Source organism: Dinoponera quadriceps, unplaced genomic scaffold (genome assembly GCF_001313825.1).
Source record: "Dinoponera quadriceps isolate SergipeBrazil2010 unplaced genomic scaffold, ASM131382v1 scaffold591, whole genome shotgun sequence".
Taxonomy (NCBI): Eukaryota; Metazoa; Arthropoda; class Insecta; order Hymenoptera; family Formicidae; genus Dinoponera; species Dinoponera quadriceps.
This window is the reverse complement of record NW_014554680.1, coordinates 458,392-473,014: the sequence shown is the minus strand read 5'-3', so window position 1 is coordinate 473,014 and position 14,623 is coordinate 458,392. Positions and strand designations below refer to the sequence as shown.

At 41.6% G+C, this 14,623-nt stretch overlaps 2 protein-coding genes across 4 annotated transcripts; one reads left to right on the top strand and one right to left on the bottom strand.

Moving 5' to 3' along the window:
- Positions 1-675: 675 nt before the first annotated feature.
- On the bottom strand, positions 676-13,009 carry LOC106740812 (J domain-containing protein CG6693). 3 transcript variants are annotated; one of them, XM_014612224.1, is made up of 4 exons: positions 12,797-13,009; positions 12,193-12,507; positions 11,933-12,099; positions 676-2,877 (listed from the first exon to the last, which is right to left on the bottom strand). In XM_014612224.1, exons 1-4 carry the CDS (start codon positions 12,888-12,890, stop codon positions 2,632-2,634), a joined length of 822 nt encoding a protein of 273 aa, XP_014467710.1. In that variant the 5' UTR covers positions 12,891-13,009; the 3' UTR covers positions 676-2,631. The 3 variants fall into 3 exon arrangements, with proteins under 3 accessions (XP_014467710.1, XP_014467708.1, XP_014467709.1); XM_014612222.1 differs by lacking the exons at positions 11,933-12,099; positions 12,193-12,507; positions 12,797-13,009 and adding an exon at positions 7,926-10,514 and having other exon boundaries at positions 2,789-2,877; XM_014612223.1 differs by lacking the exons at positions 11,933-12,099; positions 12,193-12,507; positions 12,797-13,009 and adding an exon at positions 7,922-10,514 and having other exon boundaries at positions 2,791-2,877.
- On the top strand, positions 10,676-11,509 carry LOC106740813. Its single transcript, XM_014612225.1, has 2 exons — positions 10,676-10,822; positions 10,924-11,509. The coding sequence occupies exons 1-2, from the start codon at positions 10,779-10,781 to the stop codon at positions 11,288-11,290; spliced, it is 411 nt and encodes a 136-aa protein (XP_014467711.1). The 5' UTR covers positions 10,676-10,778; the 3' UTR covers positions 11,291-11,509.
- Positions 13,010-14,623: the final 1,614 nt, after the last annotated feature.

Genomic DNA, 14,623 nt, shown 5'->3' with positions numbered 1-14,623 from the left:
ATTTTTAATTGGAATCATTATATATAAAAGTTACTATAGCACTATTTTTGTGGTCATTGTTTATCTTTACCTCTGTTTACCCGTAAACAGGTAATAAGTTCAACAAGGCTAATTGGTCAATACGATTGGTTAATCGTCGATTAGATTTAAACCATGATGGTGGAACCAGGCATCTTTAACATATTATAATATTCTCTATTATTATCCGTCTTGACATTTCTGAGCGCGCGAAATTTCATTATTTATAACCTTTGATCATTTTTCATTTGAAAACTATTACAGCCTCGACGACATTTTCGTATTAAAACTTTCGTCTTAAAATATTATAAAAAATTTATTAAAATATTTATTGTATGAGATTTTGAGATTTATATAAAATTAATATATAATATTAAAATTAACTCGTAATAAAATATAATCAAATCAACAAAGCGACATTAAGTAAACAATTTGGCAATTGCCTAATTGAAGTTCATTATGAAAATAAATTTCTCTGAAATAAATTTCTCAACTTCTCCATATATTTCTCACGAGCGTGACAGTTTTGACAGCTGCCGCTCAAACCGACAGAAATGGAGCCCAGTAAAATGACGTGTAATTTATTTCGCTGCTAATTACATCAGTCGAATTCGTTAACATGAGAGTATCTAAGAACCATGAAAGAAAAATACTAAACGTGTTTTATCAATTTTATGTTATCGAATAGACTATATTATCGAGGAGTCGTATAAAGATATAGTTGTTCACTGTCGATAGCTCGAAGAAAACGCGATTTCGCCAGTATATGTGAATTACATTCTTACATTCACAGATAATATAGCCTTAGCATTCCAAAGGTCATGGGTGATATATCACCCCGGGAGGGTGTGTGCGAAGGTGATGATTCAATTAAATATTTATAGTACTCGTGCCAGTTTTCACAGTTTAATTTACGTCAATAAATCCAACGTTAACGTCGAAGTAACTTACCTCGGCCCGTTTTCATTCCTTTTCCTCGAGCAAACTGGAAGAAGGATCAACCTTAACATTCGCTACATGCTAAATTTTTCAAATTTATTTTTTCTCTCTCTCTCTCTCTCTCTCTCTCTTTCACGCTATACCCAAAATGATCTCGCGCAATATGTGTATTTGTTTTCTTGTTACTATACATAAAGAAAATGTGTCGAAAATATCGATTATCGCACATATGCCGTGCAAGTCGGCTAGTCATAAGAACGCGTCTCGCATGTATGACGCCGAAATAACGAACATGTTAGAAAAATGAGGCGCGTCCAAAAATCAAGTATAATCAAGTAGTCGAAAGCTCTGAAGGATTTTTCTAAACATTTGTATTGCAACATGCCGTTATACACATCTTAAATTACTTTTCCGAATAGTTATCGTGCAAACCAAGGCACTCGTCGTATCGCAGAATCGTCTTTTGGATATCTTCTTCGAAAGAAAAAAAAAAAACATAAGAGGACAAAGAAAAAAAATTGCTTAACTTCAGCCCCTCTCAGTTTTGCATAATGTCTTTTGTGCTTTCGTCAATACTCAAACGCGAATCGCTCGAAAATTGCTCGAGGTGAGAAAAACGGACGGAAATCGCTCGATGCGAATTCAATCTTACAGATCCCCATCGAACTTATTGATAATCACATCATCGAAATTATATTTCGCAATTAGCATGATTTTTTTTTGCTTTTACACTCTTCGGCTGCAATCCGAAGCAAATCGGGGTAAAATATTCTCGTATTAAAAAAATTACGATCACGCTCTCTTTAATGTGAAGAGATGATCGACCTTGGCAGGAAACGTAGATGTCGACCTCAACACGATCGGTCCTTACTTCTTGGACGCGTCTCTCATCGAGAAACATCCAAGGGAAGCCTGCACGGAGGAAAAGTTTTCGCCGGCACAGCAAACTATTTGTTACTATAGTGACAACAAAAAGATTTGTCAGGCGGAAAAAATAATTTTGCTGTTGTAGCAAAACGTCGTTGCGACAACGGTAAAATTTGTTTGATATAGTTAGCAATTAATACTCTTAACAAATCTTTTGCTGTAAATAAATTTTTTTTCTCTCATTATATAACAGCAAATAATTTGCTGCGCTGGCAAAAAATTCCTCTCCGCGACGAACTGTGTCGCGCGTGTTCCAAGAGCTGGGCCAGGGGGTAACACACAGAGGGATGGTTTTCGTTTCAAGGATATTATTGTATCATGATTCTCAGTACGATACATCCGGTTTTATATAAAGTGTACAATTTTGTATCTCTACCGGGGCCATCGCGTGCATTCACATAGAGAAACGGAACCCACATGATGGCTTAATGCGCGTTTCGCGCAATTAATTGACATCGCACTGACATCGAAACATGTAAATTAGTCCGTTTATATGTTTACATTCGCGCTGGCGTACGCACGTGTGCGCGCGCGCGCGCGCGTGATTTACACGATGACACTTGACAAAATCGTCGCGCTGCGAGTGAACTTAGAAAAACTAAACACAACCGTCAATAGTTTAGAAACTAACGGGTCCGTCGGCTGCGGGTTACAACGCCACGACGGACGAAATCTTCGAAGACACGGCGGGGATGCAGAAGGTGGGCAGAGGATGGGATGTGTGCGAGCGTTACTCTTGCTTGGTTTCTACGCCTTCTTCTTGGTGTTCCTCGTGGTCTTAACGGGAGTGGCCTTCTTCTTCTTCGTCGTCGGCTTCTCAGCCTTCTTGGCGTACTTGTCGATCAGAGAGTCGAAGAAACTGTCCGATTGACTGGCGCGAGCTTTGTTGCGGTTCTGGATCACCAATGCGAGATCATTCGCAGCTGCGTTCTCTTCGTTCTCGATCTTCAGCATCTGCTCCAGACGCTCGGCTTCCGCCGCCTCCCTCGCCCACTGAAATCAGAGAAGCCGATCGAGAGATGCAATTAGCGTGAAGAGGCCCGATGGCTGTTTACTGTCCAACTCGCGCCGCACACGAGCGACTCGGCTTAGCGCGGCTCCGCACCACTCCGGCATATAATTTGATCCAGACTCGCCGCGGAGAAACGGATCTCACGGCCTGATAATAGCACCGTACACGACGTACAAGTGCGTGCCTGTTGACGGGATTGATTGCAACCCGCTCGTAACGAGAGCGAAAACGCGATCTGCGTCATTATCCTATTTCCGAAACACGCGCCACGCGCCGATTCTCTCTCGAGTTTATCAGCGAGTCCATCGCGCGCACGCGACCCGCATACGCACGGCTGAGCGATGGACGAGGAACGAGCTTCCCCCTCTCTCTCTTTTTCCTTCTTAAATGTGTTGGAGCAGGTTAATTTTAAAGGAGGGGGTCATCGATTCTATCGGGTGAGCAACCGGATATGCATTGCTTACGAGCGCGGCTTAGATGGATAAACGGAGGCACGATGCCAACGTTGCGCCGGTACAACGATCGCCAGGTCGAAGCGACGAGACTTTGATTTAGATTGGCAGCCAGTTAGAGAATATATTCATACTTCAAGCCGTCTGCGCTCGCGAGAGCCGGTAAACTTGTAAACGGAAAAACGATTCGAGCAGGAACGGTTCAGGGAGGAATCAATCGAAACGCCGCTTTTGACGGCAATAACATCGCGCAGGCACAAATAATGTTGACGTTAAAAAATGACAATAGAAATATCGTACAACGTCGAGATATTGAGGAGTGCTATTTACCATTGAGTGACTGCAAGTAAGGAGAATATATAGTGAGAAAAATCGTTCGTCCAAATATTACAATTTTCTTGAGTTACCGACTTTTGACTGAAATTTCAATGTCAAATTCATACACAACTCGTGTTATCATTTTCACGATGTTTTCATATATTAAATTTATATCAGTTTAGTAATTAGATATTTCTATGTATGTCGTTTAAAAATGAAGCATTATTTTGAATTTATTTTAACTTAATTATTTTAGGAAATCAACGTTTTTTAAAGTTATTTTTTAACATTAACATAGATTCAAATAAATCATCAAATAAGGTCATAAACTTTGACATATGAAAGTCAAATTGATGAAAACCAAATGTTTCTTTTATGAATAATTTAATTAATTTCATTCATGTATTAATATAACCTGAGAAAAGCAACGCTAAGCAGCGCAGTCGACAGGCACAGAACTAGCAATAGGTAGTACGAAAAACGCAAGATTGAGGCTACGTTGAAACAATCTATAGTATAAAAAAATGTTTTTCATGAATTAAAATGTTAATATGTAACATTTATCTTATTCACATCATACGGACAAATATGTTCCGACAACATTTTCTATAAGTTACTTTAACTACTCCTTCATATTTTTTAACTATTTTGTGTCAAATAATTAACATTTTCAATGTGTTAAGAAGTAACACGATGAATATGTTATTTTAACACAAAATTAAAAATGGACTTTCTGGAACATACGAAAAATGTTAAAATTGACAATTGATCTTTTTACTTTGCAACTTCGACGTTCAAATTCAGATATCTCATATTGTTGAATTTTCTTAAGTAACCGTGCATCTTGTATTCAAAATTCTTCCAAAATATTTGCGTATATATAGAAAAATATTATATGTATATTTTTATAGTATGTATAATATTATGTTCAAACAATTTTACATCTCTGGGAAATTACTGCTGAAGAAAACTGTTGAAAAAATTGTATGTTGTTAATTTTCAGACACTTCCGCGGAGACTCGGCCTCGCTTGCTCACGGCCGCGCGCTACAAGCTCTCTCTCGTTTTCGGCGATGCTACACTGCCGGCTGCATAAGCGTCGATGACGCTTCATCGACTTCATCATCTCGCGTGACCTACTCCATAATCCGCAGCTGAAGAAATTCCGTTATTTATAATTTTTGGCAAGTACGTCTAACTGGCTGCCTCCTAATGCCGGCGCATTGCGCAACGCGTAACTCCGCGACCGCGACGGATTAGTCAGCGGTTATAAACGAAAGGTGCGCTTTACATCGTCGCCGAACTATCGTCGGTATGGTATTTGCAAACATCTCGCTGTAACGTTGACAATAAATAACAATATACGCTGGCGATACCAGCGAAAAGCAACAACTCTATTTAAATGTTTCTCTCTTGTACGATGATGCTTCCTTTTCCTATTTTCCTCGATTTCGGTGTCTCGTTCTCTCTATCTCTCCAAGTTACGCCAACTTCCTAGATTGCATAGGAGAACTGTCACGAGAGCGAACGCGAATGAGGAGAGCATTGTCGCGCGAAAAGAATGCCCGGTAGCGACCTGTCCTCCAGGTCGCGCCAAGTGTCACGAGGATGTCAACGTATACATACATCCGACTAACTCGAAGACGTAAGCATTTTCCGCGACCTTCCAACGTGTAATTGGTATCTACATCGATCGGAATACTCGGCGTCGTGCCTTGGGCTTAAGAAAATCAAGTAGCTTAATAATTGAGAGCAGTAAATCGAACAACAGCAAAACGCGCGCCTTGAAGCCGCGTGTTTAACCGCGGTCATACGTGCTGTATCATCATCTTGGAATCCCGTTTAACGAAGAATTGACTCGGCGGGGTTGAGACCTTGTTCGGTCGGCACGTTATGCTGCGAGGAAGCAGACACGTGCGAGATGAATATCCGACTCTCTTTTCATGCTGTAATAACAGATGGACGAGTTTTCAATCGCTCGGCAAGGTTGCGACGTGGTGATTTCTGCTACGCGAGAGCGGCACCACCAGAGATGCGCCCGAGAGATATACCGAGGCTCGGTCAGATGCGCTACGAAGGATCACATCGAGAAAACATCGGCAGAGATGATTCTTGAAAGCATGCAAGATCAACTGTTGTCGCGCAATACAATTAACGACGGGCTCGAGACGCATCGGAATCATTTCCAGTGCATCAATCAAAGGCCAGAATCTTCCCGAATATCATTCAAAGCCGGAAAGTGCTTGAGCGCCTTGGAGGTCCCGAGTGTCTTGAAAGTTTCAAAAGTTTCGTGAGTCTCGAAAGCTTCGAAAGTCGTGAAAACCTTGAAAGATTCGAGATTCTTAAAACTTTCAAGGCTTTCGAGACTTTTTAAACTTCCGAAGCTTTCGAGATTTTTAAGATATTTTTCCCAAATATTTTTAAGAATTTTCGACTTCAAATAATCTCCGATTCGAATCTTTGTTTACTGAGAAACACATTTAGTTGATTCGAACAAAATGCTTTTTTGAATATGGGCAAATATTTCGGTTGTAAGAACCAAAGTTTGGTTCTCTGAAACGAAAATGGCAAAGGTTTTCGTGAACCTAACTTTTGGTTCAAAGAATCAAATTTTGCTTTTCACAACTAAACAAACATTTTATTTGAGTCAACTAAATGTGTTTCCCAGTCGTTCCGTCACTCGGAAACTTTCAAGACGATGAGATTCTAATATCTATATAATACTACTGCATAATTTCGCACATACATTCGATGTAATCCTCATATATACCCACGTGCGATTCGCTGTACATAATTAATCCCCTATTAATACAAATTTAGATTATCAGGGGCTTTCAATATCGAAGAAAATCCGAAGCGATCGAAACTTTCGTACGAGCGAATTGTTTGGAAAATCTCAGGGCGGCGCTTTGTAAAGCCATCGCTAGCTCTTTCTTCTCTCCATCTGGCGCAAGCGGTCAGAAATCTCGCGTGGATGCACCTGTTACACTGAAGAATGAAGTAGGAAGCTGTCGCGCGAACTTGACTTCGAAATAGCGACGGCTTTCAGTGTATATTTAATGTGTTTGCACGGAACGGTGTCGGGTCGGATCGCGCAAGGTCGTTACGTAACACCAGCGCGTTCGCGCGTGCGATTGAACGATGACACTGGTAATTATTTCGTTACGCGCAGTGACGATCCGGTCGGTCAGTTAATTGCGATTAAAATCCCGTTTCTCGATATGACGCCGCTGACGTTGGCGGTTTCTCACTCGGCGCAATATCGCGTTATGTTGTATGTATGTGCACATAGCCGCGTCTCGGATCAATTCCAAGTAACGAAGTCGCGTTCGATCGAAATATTACATCAAAGATCGTCTAAATTTAGCGATCGAAGCAAACTTCAGAGCGATTTCCTTCGACTTTCTCGGCGATACACTCGCGCGGCGGCGCAGACTCATAACTGGCGAATGTGCGGCCACTAATCAATCGTCAAACACAGCGACGGAATTAGAGCCCACGTATTTCTTGTTTTTTTTTTCTGTTCTTTGCGCGAGATTCTCGGTGAAATCGGAAAAATTATTTTCGCACGCTTAGGCGAAATTACTTGCGATCGAAAAATAAGTTAAATAAGAATCATAATAAGTGGAACAAACATGGACCTCTTAAATCGGATCTATATTATAGTAATAAGATTTTATATTTAAGGGGATCCTGGATTTGAATGCATATATTAATGTAGACGAGGACGGTTAACTTCATTTGAAAACCAAAGAAATTATATAATTTTTCAACTTAACTTTTAACTTTTTTTTTGTTTTTCAAACAAAGTCAACTGTCTTCCTCGTCTATATTAATGTGTGTGTTGCAATTGTGCAAAAGGATTTTTAATTCGGTGCAGCCAGTAATGAGTATAATATTAAGAAATTTGCGATAAAACAGGACGACTCCAGGATTTCCTTAAGATCGTCTTACATTTATCTTCAGAAGTTTCGTAGCCAAAGCAAAAATGAAATAAGCCACATAACGTCTGAAGATGAATAACCTAAGATGCTACCTAAAACGATCTTAAACATAATACTAGGGGAGAGAAAATTTTAGAAAAAAAAACATTCTCCGAGGTCTAATAAAAACGCAGAGAATCTCCCGATCTCTCCAGAGATACAAATAAGAGGGAATAAGTTCCCTGAAAACATTTTCGGAATGTGCCCCTGGCTTGACATCGGCAGGGAAAAGTAAACAGCGAGTCTTGGCGAGTCTCCGAGGTGCTTTTATACCTACGCATTGGACTCGGCTGGGCCTGCCGTTCCCGAAAAGCAACTGGATGAAGTGCCACTCCAGCGCATCGACTGCGGTCGCTAACAGTCACGTGTGGTTAATCGTAATAATCCTACGAAGCGTCGTTAAGAAGGTACCTGTATTGCTACGGGAGAGAGAATCATAAGATTAAATATTAAATGCGCGCTCAGGTGCAAGGATGCACAGAACACAACGCAACGCGAAACGTATCGTCGCCGTGATCGGATCGGCCAGACGAACCCGATCTTTCCTCTCTCGCGCGGCCTACAGGTTGTTCCAATCGCACTCGCCGACCCGAGGCTAAAACCTCGCGACGATGACGTGTCCGAGGATGACGACGACGATGGACATTACTAGCACGGAGGCCGGCCGAGCCCGCGGCGCGGAATCCTTCGGCGAGTCGGTGCTCGTCTCCGTGGTCATCCCCTCGTCGTGTTCCTCCCGGTGCTTCAGCAACGGCGTGTGCACGGTAACCGGCGACTCGTAGTACGGCGCGTGGTAAGAATCGTCCGCCGAGACCGAATGCATCAGCTCCGGCTGCGGATGCAGCGGTCTCACGGCGTGCATGTAGTCCTCCCGATCGACCGAGATCGGCGTGGTGGTCCCCAAGCGTTCCGCCTCGGCCGGCAGATCCGTGGCGGTTTCATCGCCGGTGCTCGATGAAGACCATCGATCGTCGACCGACGTCTCGTCGTCAGATGTATAACCGTCTCCGGTCGGCTTGCGCGACACAGGCGTTTCTTGCCGACCCATCGGAGCGTCCGTCGGCCACGAGTTGTCGTCGGTCGACCAGGTCCGGGAGGTGGCGAACGCGCCGGGGTCGCCAGTCGACCATGACCGTGTCATCTCGATGGAGCCGTGAGACGTTTCTTCCAGACCGTCGGGCGTCGCGGTGTACAACGGGTAGGTGACAATTTCCTCCGCGATGCGCGACTGTCCGTCGAACCACGTCGTCATCTCGTTTTCCGAAGATGGCAGTCGCGATCTTTCCGATGTCGCGTACGGATGCGCCGGCTCGTACGGCGGGTTCGTCAAGATGAGCTCCGTCGGCCTGTCTGGCCTCGTCGTTGACTCGGTGGTCGACTCCACCAGCGGTACCGGCGATCCTTCCGGCGTCGCGTACTGAGTAGACGGCTGGGACGTCATTTCATACGTCGGGACATGCGTGTGCTCCGCCGACGAAAAGCCGTCGGCGCCCGCCAAGAACCTCATGTTCTCCGAGGTTGGTCCCGACATCCCTGACGACGCTCGCGGCCTCTCGTACGTCGTGTGAGACAATGACGGATAGAGCGAGACTTCTTCCGTCAGCGGCAGTTCGTCCACTCCCACGGTCATCCTGGCGTCCTCCAGAGGCGGCCTCGACTCTTGCGGCGGCGTTCGCGGCGTCTCCGGGTGCGGGTAAAATATCATCGGACGCGAGGAGAGCGGTCGGTCCGGCGGTACCTCGTAGGATGTCCTCGGCGGCGGTATCGGCTCCACTCGCGGTATGTGCGACTGCAGCATGATCGGTCGCATGGTGGTGGTGGTGCTGGTGGTGGTCGGCCTCCTATGGCGGCCGTAGTGCTCGGCAGAATGGAACGACCGATCTCCCGTCATCGGGGGCACGACGGGTCTCTCCTGATACGCGGGCACGCTGGCTTCATCCTCTTCCCGCGCGTGAGCAGGCGGCACGTGAACCTCGACCGCGTCGTGCTCGAGTTTCCTCCATTCGGGATCGCGGTCGAAGGTGACGCGCTGATTCTCCAAGAACTCGCTGACGGCGTGCGGACAGGCGAACTCGGGGTTCTCGCTGAGGAACATCCGCTTCAGCTGCCGCAGACGCGACATCCCGTCGAGGTTCAGGCATCGCAACCGGTTCCCGGAGATCCGCAAGTCCACGAGGGCCGGTAAGTTCCGGTAAACGCCATCCTCGATCTCGCGTATGTGGTTGTAGTTGACGTCCAGGTAAGTCAAGTAGTCCAGACCCTCGAACCAGGAGGCCCTCACGGCGGTCAGATAATTGTTGTCCAGGCTGAGCTGTTGAAGACTGACCAGTCGGCGGAACGCGTCCGCCTCGATCTCGCTGATCTCGCAGTGCGAGCAACTCAGCACCCAGAGATCGTCGCCGAACTTGGCGAACGTGTCGGCGGTTATTCGGCGCAACGGCATCCTGTTGATCCGCAGCTTCTCCGTGCCCTCGGGCACGGTAGCGAGGTCGCCGGGCTCACCGTCCTTGCAGAGGTACTCCAGCATGTCGTCGTTCGGCACCTCCCGGCACGAAGCCGCGACGTCGCCGACCAACAGGGCGATCAACGCCAAAACAACCACCATCTCGCTCGGCTCGACCACCGCCGGGAGGTCGCGGGGACGGTGAGACTAACTTCAATTAATCAACTGTCGCGGAGAGGAGGAGACCGTCTCTCGTCCCACTGTTCATTTCGATTTCGCCCGGATGAAACGAAATGCGACGGCGGTCATCGCAGGACCTTCACACACACACACATTCTCTCTCTCTCTCTCTCTGTCGGTCGCTCGGATATTACGATTAACGACAAAAGACTCGGGCTAATTGCAACACGGACTGAGGCGGCTCCTGCAATCGCAGGTTACTTATTTACTAGACCTTCCCCTCCTAACGGTGCCACCACTTCTCCTACTACCTTCCGTCCACCCGCCCGTCCGTATGGCTGTCCGTCCGTTCGTCAAGCTGTATAGTCTATTGGTAAAAATAGAGAAGCTTGAAAATAGCGCGGCGGAGTGTTAAAAGATCGAAGCGACCGTTTAGCGTATGGAGGGCGCGATTTAAAATTCGCGCTCGATCATAGCACGGTAGATCGATACGCGGGTGGAGTGTAAATGCGGGAGAGAAAATTGCGCAGCAGCAAAATGACGTTTCGCAAGTATAATGCTTTATCCTTCTACGTCACGACGTCGGTCGCGCACCGTATTTACACTTGCCCGCGAACGCTTCTCTACTACAGCTCGATTAATTGCTTTGCAGGAAGGTGCACAACCGAGCCCGATATATTCGTGGTGTTGTGTTGCATAATGTAAATTATAAGAGATATAATTCAATGATGACGATAATAACGGAGGGAAACGTAGTTGACAGCGATTTCGCTCAATCATCATTCTGTCAGAGAATATACGACGCTCAGAGAATTTTTAAAATATTGTTGATCAAAGGAGGAGCAAGAAATTATGCGAATTTGAAAAGAAATTCGTTGTTAGAACAGATTATTACGGAGAAAGAGAAAAGCAAAACAAGAGAAACAAGAGTACAGGAAATAGAAATATACGAAGCAAAAGAAACAAATATATGTGTAATTGGCAGTGAAATATTAAATTATCCGATGAATTATCTTTAATAGATAAGATTTTGTAAAATAAAAGGCTTTGTAAGGTAAAATTGCGAAATGGAAGCAGAACATTATAATTTCAAAGACTTACAAAGTATTAAATAAAGATTTCAACATAGTATAATTTCTTTGTCAACAATGCATAGCTCATTAACCTCATTTAAGTATTGTATATAGTAGTATCATATACGTCAGTCCATAAGTATCATATATGTTATGTATCGCACAGATTGAAATTATATGTGTGACGTTTCTATTATTATCTATTCCCATATATTTCTATTATTATATATTCCCATATGAGACATAATTCTTTCACTTGTCAACTTAATTTCCTATTATAAAATTAACTCATATTTTATCATTCTTTCTCTTTTAGATATCATATGAATATATGTTCATCAAAATTTAATCATTTATCTCTTTATTTTCATCAATAGCGGAACAATTTTTCTGTTATAAACTATATATTTCCTTTGATATTTTAGCATTACTTATCTTTTGCCAATTTTTGTAATATTTCAAGTTTTAATATTTTATAAAACTAAAATAACTATAGTAACCCATATAACACAGAAGTTTACAATAACATTGCTACAATGTTGCAACAATGTCAATGTTAGCTTTTGCGCTATGTGGGAGATATCTAACCTTTCTTTTCCTGCGCTGCTTCTTCTTGGCATTCTCATTGGTGAAAGTTTTGTATTCTGGCACCTCACCACTCTTTATGAGATTCTGGATTATATCATGCAATCTTGGCTCCTCTTCGCAATTAGTAAATGGGACTGCTTCTAGAATGTAATCCATATCTCCTTTACCTAAAACAAATATTAACTCATCATGACATAATTTGTTCAAAATTTTTATCTGAGACATAATACAAAGTACAAAAGAAGTGAGAAAGCACTTACTGTCCATATATGCCCTTTTGAGGTCCTTGATCTCAGTTTCAGATCCCTTGTAATTTTTCTCATAATTATTGATATCTTCCACAGTAATTTCTTTGAATAAGGATCTCCAGTAGTCTGCCCAGTTGCGCATCACAACTTCTTCGCTCTCTTCATCATACTGGCCAGACTCATCATAAATCTTGCGCTTGTCACTGTCACTGAGAATGGAGTGTATTCTACCAAGGACTTTAAATTTCTCCGTTGCTTCAGTCTTGATGTTCTCTTCGACTCGATCCGGATGTACGAGTAATGATAACTTATGATATGCCTTCTTTACTGTTGACAGAAGTAAGCACAATTAATATAAATGAAAATAAACATACAATTTTTACTTTACACCGAATTCTTCAAAACTCGTACGTTTCGTATATTTTGAGTAAAAAAAATTGTATTAAAATAAATAATGTCTCCAGCTTGTTCTTTTTCTGCATTTTTTTCGTAATTGTATTTAAATATAACAATTTTATAGAAAAATGAACTATATACTACAAATTTACTCCAAACAAATTATAAATGCAATGGCTGTAGAGGTTAAGTCATGCATCTGACGCCAACATTCACTAACCTTGTTTGTCGTTCGCGGTCTTCGGAATCTTCAAGACATCGTAGAAATTACGTGCACCGAAATATTGTTCGCAAAGATCTAGTAAGCTTGCCATATTGGCGGATCTTCGAATTAATCACTAGTAATTTAACAGATCTAATATGTAAACTAAGTCCGACAACGAAGTGACGGACTTTTCACGATGCATTCTAACGCGCTATTTTCAAGCGATTTAAATTATTGGTCGAAGGCGACATCTACGTGCGATGTCATAAGTAGCCCGCAATATGTAACTGTTTGTAATTGTGTTATGTGGCGTTCTGTATATTATATATGTGAAATAGAAGTGCAAAAGTGTTTTCTTAGTGGCATGTATTAAACAGATCCAGAGAAAAATGTAAATTATTACAAGAAAGTGAAGTTAAGCAGAAAGAAAGAACAGGAAAATAATGAATGCCAACAACATAAAGTATTCTCAAGCATTTAACAATCAACCAAATATAAACTTCGGTATTCGGGTTAGAACTTTTCTTCTTTTATATGTAAATTTATTTTTATAATTCTACTTTATATATATATATATATATATATATATATATATATGTGTGTATTTATTTATATGTTTAGATAACGTTAAATAAGTAAGTTATGATTTTTATTTGTATATTTTAAACATGTTAACCTTGTAAAGCACAGCACAATAGCAAAATTTATATTAGTCATGGATAAGGATTTATTAAAAAATAAAAAAAATATACCAACACTATACAGTATTCCCAAGTGGTCACTCATCCAAATGCTGATTGTGCTAAATGTTGTTTAGCTTTGGTGATTGGATGAAAACCAGTGTGTTCAATATGTATGACCATTGATACTTGCCACTTCTTTAGTCTTATTTAATTAGTTAAATGGTTTCTTGAAAAGTATGAGAAGAAAGTACAATAGCATAATTTTTATTTACTTTAAGATTAAATTGTTAGAGAACTATATTACACTATAAAACAACACACACATACACATGGTATATATATGTACGTTCAAAAAACTATATATTTCAATTTCATATTTGTATTAAAAAAAACTTACACACTCGAATTTAGTGATCCCCAACACAATAATTGGACTTATATTTAACTGGACTTACATTTAGCTTAGAATTTAAGAATAAGGGAGCTAAACGATTATCGAATTACAACATACCGAGTAGTTTATAGCTTTTTTCCTATTATGAACATACATAATTGCATATCTGAAGAAGTATCAGTGGTACATTTTCAATATGGGTTCAATCGTTATAATTTATCCACTAATCGTTGTGATTGTGACGTTGCTTCTCAAGTATTTACAAAAATTTGTCGAGTCTTAGAGAAGATTAGCTTATTTCAAAGCACGAGTAACAGTTTCATAGACTTGAGATTGTATATAAAAATATATATAACACATTATATATATATATATATATATATATATATATATGTTTCGCGTAACGTAATATATATATATGTTCCACGTAACAATTGAATCAAGTTACTGTTAACCAAAACAACGTGTCAATTGGTTAATAGCAACTTGATTCAACTATTACGCGAAACACTTATTTAACACGTTCGCTACCAGGGTCTGAGAAGAAAATCTTGCACCACAGCCAAGAATATTTTTTGTTAGAATATGTCCCCAATTGACATGGGTCTTTTTAAGATATATTTATAACATAAAAATGTAATTATCTGTAGACCAAGGACATCCTACATCTATTTTATTGTTTTTTAGTTCAACAATACTGTTCATTTCCAAATTTATTGCAATACGTTATCATAAACTGATAAAAAACACGTGCCACACATTTGC